The sequence below is a fragment of the Dendropsophus ebraccatus genome, chromosome 14 (assembly GCF_027789765.1).
Source record: "Dendropsophus ebraccatus isolate aDenEbr1 chromosome 14, aDenEbr1.pat, whole genome shotgun sequence".
In the NCBI taxonomy this organism is placed as follows: Eukaryota; Metazoa; Chordata; class Amphibia; order Anura; family Hylidae; genus Dendropsophus; species Dendropsophus ebraccatus.
In genome coordinates, this window is record NC_091467.1 from 7,332,288 (window position 1) to 7,343,509 (window position 11,222).

The following is an 11,222-nucleotide window of genomic DNA, read 5'->3' on the forward strand; positions in this document are numbered from 1 at the left end:
CACAGTGCTCTCTGCTGCCACCTCTGTCCATGTCAGGAACTGTTCAGAGCAGGAGAGATTTTCTATGGGGATTTGCTGCTGCTCTGGACAGTTCCCGACATGGACAGAGGTGGCAGCAGAGAGCACTGTGACAAACTGGAAAGAATATACCACTTCCTGCAGGACATACAGCAGCTGATAAGTACTGGAAGACTGGAAATTTTTAAATAGAGGTTAATTACAAATCAATATAGCTTTCTGACACCAGTTGATTTGAAAGAAATAAAAGAAACCACTGGAGTACCCTGATAAGGACAGTGGTGGCTACAGGGTTAAAGGGGACTTGTTATATGCACTGTATGGGCAGGTGATGCCACGGTAAGATGGCTTCCTTCTCCTTTTGCCCTCCTGGCTTGGGATATATGATGTAAGCTGAGGTGGATACCTGATTCTGGCTTCCTGATACGATCAGCAGGGTCACGCCTGTAGCTGGAGACATATCTGTTATCGTGCATCATATGGAAAGCAATGAGAGATAACGGCAGGAAATCTGTGATAAGCGCACGTATTGTTTGCAGGACCTCACTGATCTCTTTCTATATCATGAAAAGGTTACTTCACCCCAGACCCGAAATGAAACATTCACCTTAACCCCAATGCTCAGGGGCACCTGCATCAGCCAGTCCAGGTGCGTACACCACAACGGGTAAACAGGAGGTTATTGCGCAGATCTATGCAGGCACATTGCACCCTATATGTTAATATTTACTGCCCTTGTTGCAGCTTGAATTCTTTGTATTCCCACTATTTGGAGTTTAGCCAACACATTTCACATAAATCTGCCGGTGACCGGTTTAAAAAATATATATATATATATTCTCAACCTGACCTTTAATCACAGTTACAGTGACCCGGCCCTTTTTAACCTCTTTTATCAATAAACCCAAGAAGCTACATGTATGTGCTGAGAAAAGCAAGAAAATATGGTAGTGGAGGGGTGTTTATACAGCTACTATAATACTGCCCCCAATATACAAGTATATAACTACTATAATACTGCTCCTATATACAGGAATATAACTACTATAATACTGCTGCTATATACAGGAATATAACTACTATAATACTGCTCCTATATACAGGAATATAACTACTATAATACTGCTCCTATATACAAGAATATAACTACTATAATACTGCTCCTATATCCAGGAATATAACTACTATAATACTGCCCCTATATACAGGAATATAACTACTATAATACTGCTCCTATATACAGGAATATAACTACTATAATACTGCTCCCTATATACAGGAATATAACTACTATAATACTGCTCCCTATATACAAGAATATAACTACTATAATACTGCTCCTATATACAGGAATATAACTACTATAATACTGCTCCTATATACAGGAATATAACTACTATAATACTGCTCCTATATACAGGAATATAACTACTATAACACTGCTCCTATATACAGGAATATAACTACTATAATACTACTCTTATATACAGGGATATAACTACTATAGTACTGCTCCTATATACAGGAATATAACTACTATAATACTGCTCCTATATACAGGAATATAACTACTAGAATACTGCTCCTATATACAGGAATATAACTACTATAATACTGCTCCTATATACAGGAATATAACTACTATAATACTGCTCCTATATACAGGAATATACTACTATAATACTGCTCCTATATACAGGAATATAACTACTATAATACTGCTCCTATATACAGGAATATAACTACTATAATACTGCTCTTATATACAGGAATATAACTACTATAATACTGCTCCTATATACAGGAATATAACTACTATAATACTGCTCCTATATACAGGAATATACTACTATAATACTGTTCCTATATACAGGAATATAACTACTATAATACTGCTCCTATATACAGGGATATAACTACTATAATACTGCTCCTATATACAGGAATATAACTACTATAATACTGCTCCTATATACAGATATATAACTACTATAATACTGCCCCCTATATACAGGAATATAACTACTATATAACTGCTCCTATATACAAGAATATAACTACTATAATACTGCTCCCTATATACAAGAATATAACTACTATAATACTGCTCCTATATACAGGAATATAACTACTATAATACTGCTCCTATATACAGGAATATACTACTATAATACTGCTCCTATATACAGGAATATAACTACTATAATACTGCTCCTATATACAGGAATATAACTACTATAATACTGCTCCTATATACAGGAATATAACTACTATAAGGCTGGGTTCACACTACGTATATTTCAGTCAGTATTGTGGTCCTCATATTGCAACCAAAACCAGGAGTGGATTAAAAACACAGAAAGGCTATGTTCACATAATGTTGTAATTGAGTGGATGGCCGCCATTTAATGGCAAATATTTGCTGTTATTTTAAAACAACGGCTGTTATATTGAAATAATGGCCGTTATTTACTGTTATATGGCGGCCATCCACTCAATTTCCACATTGTGTGGACAGATCCTTTCTGTGTTTTTAATCCACTCCTGGTTTTGGTTGCAATATGAGGACCACAATACTGACTGAAATATACGTAGTGTGAAACCAGCCTAATACTGCTCCCTATATACAAGAATATAACTACTATAATACTGCCCCCTATATACAGGAATATACCTACTATAATACTGCTCCTATATACAGGGATATAACTACTATAATACTGCTCCTATATACAGGAATATAACTACTATAATACTGCTCCTATATACAGGAATATAACTACTATAATACTGCTCCTATATACAGGAATATAACTACTATAATACTGCTGCTATATACAGGGATATGACTACTATAATACTGCTCCTATATACAAGTATATAACTACTATAATACTGCTCCTATATACAAGAATATAACTACTATAATACTGCCCCTATATACAGGAATATAACTACTATAATACTGCTCCTATATACAGGAATATAACTACTATAATACTGCTCCCTATATACAAGAATATAACTACTATAATACTGCTCCTATATACAGGAATATAACTACTATAATACTGCCCCCTATATACAAGAATATAACTACTATAATACTGCCCCCTATATACAAGAATATAACTACTATAATACTGCTCCTCTATACAGGAATATAACTACTATAATACCGCTCCCTATATACAGGAATATACTACTATAATACTGCTCCCTATATACAGGAATATGCTACTATAATACTGCTCCTATATACAGGAATATAACCACTATAAGGCTATGTTCACACACTCTGGAATTGGGTAGATGGCCGTCATTTAATTAAAAATAATTGCTGTTATTTATCTGCCATTAAATAGCGGCCATCCACTCAGTCTCAACAGTGTGTGAACATAGCCTAATAGCCCTATTTCACGGAACGATTATCGTTCATAGACTCGCTCCAATGACCGCTCGTTAACGAGCACTTAACGATTTTTTTAAGCGAACAATAACACATAATACGTGTGGGAACGTGAACGATATCTGTAGTGTAACGATTTTCTTTGCGGTCGTTACATGGTCGTTTAAAACGTTCGCCGGGCTGAGCATGTAGGTGGGGAAATGTAGGTAGGCATTTCAAGAAAGACTGAAAGATTTTTTATTCAACGAAAAGATTAGCGAATTATTATTGAAAGAGCAACGATTTTTTTTCGACATGTTGAAAAAAAATAGTGAACGATTCAACGACAATTTCGTAGTTGTCGTTCGCTCGTTTACAGCTTTTCCACAGAACGAATATCGTTAACGAGCGGTCGTTTGACGATAATCGTTCAAAAACGTTCCGTGGAATAGGTCCTTTATACTGCTGCTAGTACTGGAGCCTGTATGGGACACCTCTATGGGCAATTCTGTGTCCTCAATGATTAAAGTGCCGCGTTCTATTGCCCAGAGGTCGGGGGACGAGTATGAGATCGTGGGGGTCCGAACTCCCTGCCAGACAATCCCTCTGACAACCCCTTTAAATCTTTGCACTGGATAAACCAATATCTCTGGGGTTGTCAAAAAACACCATAAAGCAGCAGCCATAAAGTACGTATAACAGCCTCTCCTGCCCCGACCTTCACTCCGCAGGTTACGTAAGTGACTGTATATGACGGTAGTATAAGATACCGCTGAATCTTACAGGCTTTGCCCGGTGCCAGGATTCTTGGCGGCCCCCATCTATATGATACTATGTGCAGGGGGTCAGGGAGGGAGCAGACACCGGTCAGGACCAATACAAACAGGATATACAAAAGACAATAAAGCCTAATCACACCAGGCGAGAGTCAATCCCTAGATGGCAGCGCAGTACAAAAGTCAGGAATTATTATACCGGATTCTACCAGGACAAAGATACTGCCTGCTATGTGCTTCCCAGCCTCATAAATAGAGGGGGCGCTGTGTTCTGCAGTGATGTGGTATGCTATAGATATACACATCAGGCCCATTACTCTCCTGAGGGCTGGAGACATGGTGTCCTTGTGCCCCATCCAGCAGACTCTGCCCATTCACCTATAATGGGAGTCCAGCCTCTTTCTGTGGGTCCCATAACAGGTGCCAAGGGGGAGGAGTCTGTAAACATAATGTACCAAATGGGCAGCTGTGTCTGGCATCGGCCGTCACCTTCATTGAAGTGAGCTGCAATACCACACATGACCTGTGGATAGGTGTGGCGCTGTTCTGGAAGAAAGTAGCCATGTTTTCTAATCCATAGATGTTGGCAGGTTTGGTGTTTTTATATTTGTGTATGGTGTTGTAAATATTTTGCAACATTGTAATTTTTGCAACAGTTTTCAACTTGTTGGGACTTGTAGTTTTGTAAAAATACTGTCAGTGCATGATGGGAGTTGTAGTTTTGCACCATCTGTAACAGCTGCACTTTACAACAGATTTATCAGTGCATGATGGGAGTTGTAGTTCTGCACATATGTAACAGCTGCACTTTACAACAGATTTATCAGGGCATGATGGGAGTTGTAGTTTTGTTACCTTTGCAAAGTTGTTGAAGTTCTGCAACATTGTAGTTTTGGAAAAGTTTGGTCAGGGCATGATGGGAGTTGTAGTTTTGCAACAGCTGATTGGCCACAGGTCAGGGAACACAATTTAAAGGGGTTATCCAGGACAGCTACTTTCTTACACAAACAGCGCCACCCCTGTCCTCAGGTTGTGTGCGGTATTAGGACAGGAGTGACACGGTTTCTGGAAATAAGTCTCCATATTTTTTATATTAATGTCTGACTTGTTGGGAACCTGATTGTAGTAGTTTTCTGGCCATGGTGGGGCTCGAGATTGTGGAAAGACCTTACAGAAAACCCAGTGTACTGTCCCTTTAAGAAGCCCCAGCTCTGTGGTTTGTACCCCCTGGGGGTTTGAACAGGCAAACACTTGTATAATATGGTACAATATGAATGTATTGCTGTGTATTGTGTGCTCGGCTAGTACTGGTGGCAGGCGTACTACATGTACAAGATGGCCCCTGGCTGCTATCCCCACTATCATATCGCAGGGACTGCCTGGATTCCATGTTGTTATGTACTGTGGCCTCTATAGGGATAATAGAGGGGATAGGAGTTATCTCTCTTGGCCAGCAGCCACCATGGCCTGAGCTGCTCCATACTCTACATGATTGTCACCTATTATATGGACTATTTGGCGGAATAGTCCATATAATATTGCCCTCCAGTTGTAGGACGTACACTCGCTTATATCATTGCCAATTGATTGGCCATAACTATTCACAGGGTAGGACCTCTGCCGGATTTTACCTTAATAGAAAACACAGGAGACTTCTATTGTTTTTGTATAAAAAATCTTATTATTATTATTATTAGTCATGAAAGTCAGAAAACATAAAGACATAAAATATCTGTAATACAAATCAATATAAAAAAATATATAACATTTCTCCACACTCGCAGGACACGCCTCGCTCGCTCCATACCCCCCCCCCCGTCTATCAAGAAATGGAGTCTTCCTCCTTTTCCGCTCCCCCCTCACTTATTGGATACATATAAGCTAGAGAAGGTATATAGAAAGAATGGAAGACAGTATACAGTACGCACTAGGTAGGTCACCCCCGTTACATCTTAAAGCCCAGGAAGCTGTGGTTCTAGCTACAGACCACGGTGACAGATTCCACTCATGGGGACCTGGATTCAAGGTTTAGAGAAATCATCTTCTCTAAGATCATAAGTGCTGAACCCCAGAGGCCTGACCCCTCACAGCTGCTTCAGTCTCTCCTCCAAAGAGTTCAGCTCCCTTTCTATCTCGTAGGGCAGATCGGCATTGATTTGGTCATCAAAGTATTTCCTAATGTCCTTCACTTCGTCTTCCCAGAAGTCTTTGGAAATCTCGAAGAGCTCCTCCATTTTGACATCTCCAAGACCTTTCAGGTTGAAAGACCCCTGAGCGGGAATGTAGCCGATGGCGGTCTCCTTGGCGCAGTCTTCCCCGTTGATCCGGTTGAACATCCATTCCAGGACGCGGATGTTTTCCCCGTAGCCGGGCCACAGGAAGCTTCCTTGCTTGTCTTTACGGAACCAGTTGACGTGGAAGATCTTGGGCAGCTTGGCGGATGGAAGGTGTTCCATGCTGAGCCAATGGGCAAGATATCGGCCAAAGTTGTAGCCGAAGAAGGGTCTCATGGCAAAGGGGTCATGCATTATAACCTTGCCTGGAAAGAAACAAGTAGCTTGTTAGCCATTGATGTGGGTCATGATGACAGAGATGATGGAGGTGTTGCGTTGGGTAATGTCTCACCTTTATGCTCAGCTGCGGCCGTGGCTTCAGATCTCATTGCTGACCCAACAAAGACTCCATGTTGCCAACTCAGGGCTTCATAAACCAGCGGCACACCTTCAAATAAAAACCATGATTGTTTATAGAGGGCAATAAATATGGTAGCCACAAAGTCCTACTGCTGAAAGGTCACGTGAAAAGACTTACCAGCTGGTCTACGTCCACCAAAAATGATTCCTTCAATAGGAACCCCTTTAGAAGACTCCCAGTCGGGATCAATGATGGGGCATTGGCTGGCCGGGGTGCAGAATCGGGAGTTTGGGTGGGCTGCAGGTTCACCTAGAACAATAAGGAGCACTATAAGTTGGGTCATTGTCACACAGAGGTTGGAGGAAGAGGATGGGATTTACTGTGGAGATGTTTACAAGGTGTAATGTCTTAGAGTCATCTTGATCGTGGCTTACCCTTCTCCGGCGTCCATTCCTTGTTCTTCCATGATGTCAGGGTAATTCCGGGTTCTGGAAGCTCGTCCATGCCCTCCCAGTAGACACCACCATCGCTTGTCTCGGCCACATTAGTAAAAATAGTGTTTTTGGAAATGGTCTCCATGGCGTTAGGGTTGGTCTTCACAGAAGTTCCAGGGGCCACGCCAAAAAATCCATTTTCAGGGTTGATAGCTCTAAGATTGCCTGGAAGAAAGGTAACACGTCTCAAAATTGTATATCGATGGGACCAACAAGAGGACATAACCAGGGAAATAACGATACTCCATATACTTCATACCCAAGAAGGCTAAAGATGGCCATACACCTTAGATACTCCAGCATGCATGTGTTTTCAATGATGGGAGGGGGTAACCTACTGCTCCCTGCCAGACTCTTCTGTCCCCCCCCCCCCCCCGACTCTTCTGTCCCCCTCCAGACTTCTCTGGTGACTTACCTCCCAGTGAACAAAATGTCTGACCCTTCTCTCCCTAACATCTTCAGTTGAAGATAATCTACTGCTGTTGAGGAGTTGGATCCCTCTAAGTCGTAGGACCAACCAGGTGAGCTGAATGAACTTTTGCTGTATAGTCGGGAGGCCAGTGAAGTTGAAATTAGCAGCCTTGGGCTACAATGATCTAATTTGTATGGAGAGCTTTAGTTTGGATATGGCGACTCACCACTTGGTGTATTCTTTACTTATATCATAGTAGGTCCCAAATGTGACCGATTGTACACTCACCTTCCTCATCAAACTTCATCCAAGCAATATCATCGCCCACACACTCAATCTTCCACCCGGGGAGCGACGGCCTCATCATCGCCAGGTTGGTCTTCCCACATGCGCTTGGGAACGCTGCTGCAAAATATTTCTTCTTTCCTTCGGGATTGGTAATTCCCAAAATCTGGGAGGAGGAATAATGGTTTCCATTAATAAAAGAAACCCCTGTCATCCCCCTCTGCCCCCTGCATTTTTTCTGGTTGGACTTGTTTCTTTATACTGTCTATTTGTTGACTTCTTTAAACCAAAGTTTTAAACTTTTTGTTTAAGGTTGTTGTATTAAACCCTGTGTGTTGTGAAGTCCCATCCCTCTAAGCCAGGCCCCTCAAGCCCAGAGAGGTGTCTAGAACCCATACCAGATGTTCTTCTTACCAGCATGTGCTCTGCCAGCCACCCTTCCTCCTTGGCGATCCGGCTGGCTATCCTAAGAGCGAAGCATTTCTTCCCGAGGAGGGAGTTACCCCCGTATCCACTTCCAAAAGAGATAATCTCCCTCCGGTCTGGGATATGTGCGATGAGGGTCAGCTCTGGGTTGCACGCCCAGTTATTCACGAGGGGGTCTAGAAGGAATAGATCCAGATTTAGAACACGGCTTTTCGTCAGCCTCAATATACAATATAATTTATTTTTTTATTGATAAATTTAATTCATGAACTCTGGTGGGGATAATGTTGCTGACATGTAAAGAATGATATATGAATCTGTAAGGGAGGGTTATATAGATGTTACAGGATGGGGGTGTGCCCTAAGAAGGACGGGCCCCATGGTAAAATCAGATTAGGGGTCTTCATCCTTGCATGTGCCCCAAATTAGTGACAAACCATAGTGGTGTATGATCTCAGCACACCTCTCTCCTGTTGGTTTGTCGTCCTGTTCCCCACCACCCAGTATCATGTCTCACCATGTATGTGTGTATAACTTACTTTTTAGAGGTAAGGGGCAGCCAACGGAGTGAAGGCATTTCACAAACTCTCCTTCCCCGAGAGCCTCCAGGACGGCGGTGCCCATACGGGTCATGATTTTCATGCTTGCTACCACATAGGGCGAATCGGTCAGCTGGATACCGATCTTGGAGAGGGGTGAGCCTATAGGTCCCATGCTGAACGGGATGACGTACATGGTACGACCTGCGATTAAAGACGCTGTGTTAGTAAAGTCGAAGCTGACTGCAACAATTCTCCAGTCAGATTCGGATTTCGCTCTCTTTTTACCTTTCATACATCCAGGAAACCTGAACTTAAAGGATTTTTCAAAATCATCCTCTGACATCCAGCGGCCCAGTTGGCTGACACCACTTTTGGCAACCGGCACTGTGTCTCTTTGCTCTTGGGTGACAATCACAGTTTTGCTTTCAATCCGAGCCACGTCCCGGGGATCTGTACGGGCCAACCAACTGATAAGAGGAACAAAATATCAGTAACTAAGGAAACCTTCCACATCAGGATCACATTGGGCACTACTAATGCTTACATAGTCTATGACATTGGACCACATAAGTATGCAGATTTTATTAGGGTTTCTGTAACTCACCAGTTCTCATATTTGTGGAGCCTTTTGATCATTCCGATTTCTTCCATTTGATGGAGAAGCTTCTTGTTCTCCTCCTCGGAGCCATCACAAATGTGGATATTCTCTGGCAGACAGATCCTTGCATAGGTTACTATATAATCAACCACATCTGGACTTAAGGTGCTCAGGCTTCCCTGAGTCACGATGCCAGAAATCTGCAACTCGGTTTTCTTCTGGGATGGCATGATGGACCTTGTTTTTGCTTTATTCTAGTACTGGAGAAAGAAGGATGAGATGAGAACACAAATCTTACAAGTATGTGATCTATAGGAAGAAGAGGGGTGCATTGAGTGCCCATTACGGTTCCTAAAACTTTACCATGACATTAACTGGGATGGCATGGTGGCACTTTATTTGTTTCCTACAACTGGGGACAACATTAGTATGTAAGAATAATATATTATATGAATACAGGAACATTAAATATACATCTGGAAGAAGGCACAGAAATTTAGGAATATAGTGTGACCCTATTACTGCACCTTTAAGTATTGTATTATTTTCACAGATATGAATATCTTTATACGATCAGAAATCTATTACATATCTGAACAGTTACAATGCTATGGCCTGAATGCTCCACTAGATTAGATAGGTGGGCATGCACAATCACACGTAATGGGGGGCATGTTGGACTGGGTAAGGGGAGAAATCGGCATAGGGTATAAAGAAATGATAGTAGTCAATGATGATAAATAATCCCAGTAGCATACGTCATTGGTTATCAATAACCTATAATAAAGTTACTAATGCCACTATTGCATATACTTGAGGAAAATATTAGCATTTCTTAAGTTTTTTATCTTTCTGTACTTACAAGATAAGAATTTCCTTGAAGTAGAAGGACTTTATCTCTTGGTTGTTTCCCAAGTCAATTCAGACTTTCTTCTCAGTGTCTTCTGATGCTTTCAGGCTGTATGAATACCTATTAAACAGTCTAGAGCATCTCAGGCTCCGCCCACAGCCCCTCCCACTTCTGAAGGTTTGTCCCATCATTGTGTTGATCTCTTCTAACTCTCAGATGACAAACAAGTTTTTTGTCGTAATAGATTTTCTGAACAACAAAATTCCTTTAAGAGCTAATGATTGATCGGGGCACCGCGGCTGCAGGATACGGGCTGTTCTCAGCTCTCGTCACCTGTGTACAGTAGGAGTACAGAGTCAGCGCAGATCAGCCACACAGCAGAGATCACATAATGATATCACATACAGGGGGAGGCTAGCCTCACACACAGCAAAGATGAGGCCGCCACATCACATAATGATATCACATACAGGGGGAGGCTAGGCTCACACACAGCAGAGATCACATAATGATATCACATACAGGGGGAGGCTAGGCTCACACACAGCAGAGATCACATAATAATATCACATACAGGGGGAGGCTAGGCTCACACACAGCAGAGATCACATAATGATATCACATACAGGGGGAGGCTAGCCTCACACACAGCAGAGATTACATAATGATATCACATATAGGGGGAGGCTAGGCTCACCCACAGCAGAAATGAGGCCGCCACATCACATAATGATACCACATACAGGGGGAGGCTAGCCTCACACACAGCAGAGATGAGGCCGCCACATCACATAATGAT

General features: G+C 42.0%; 1 protein-coding gene across 1 annotated transcript; it reads right to left on the reverse strand.

Annotated features, from left to right (window-relative positions):
* Positions 1–6,207: 6,207 nt before the first annotated feature.
* PCK1 (phosphoenolpyruvate carboxykinase 1) lies at positions 6,208–10,544 on the reverse strand. The gene is made up of 10 exons (XM_069952631.1): positions 10,436–10,544; positions 9,580–9,833; positions 9,261–9,442; positions 8,973–9,176; positions 8,422–8,609; positions 8,011–8,173; positions 7,251–7,475; positions 6,994–7,125; positions 6,808–6,903; positions 6,208–6,721 (listed from the first exon to the last, which is right to left on the reverse strand). Exons 2-10 carry the CDS (start codon positions 9,801–9,803, stop codon positions 6,267–6,269), a joined length of 1,869 nt encoding a protein of 622 aa, XP_069808732.1. The 5' UTR covers positions 9,804–9,833; positions 10,436–10,544; the 3' UTR covers positions 6,208–6,266.
* Positions 10,545–11,222: the final 678 nt, after the last annotated feature.

Bases quoted from the DNA above. Each gene is read 5' to 3' on its own strand.
- PCK1 (XM_069952631.1), bottom strand. From the start codon at position 9,803: ATGCCATCCCAGAAGAAAACCGAGTTGCAGATTTCTGGCATCGTGACT. The intron at 8,174-8,421 runs GTAAGAAGAACA...TCCTCCTCCCAG, and splicing joins GGCTGGCAGAGCACATGCTG to ATTTTGGGAATTACCAATCC. The intron at 7,476-8,010 runs GTGAGTGTACAA...CCTTTCTTCCAG, and splicing joins GATGAAGTTTGATGAGGAAG to GCAATCTTAGAGCTATCAAC.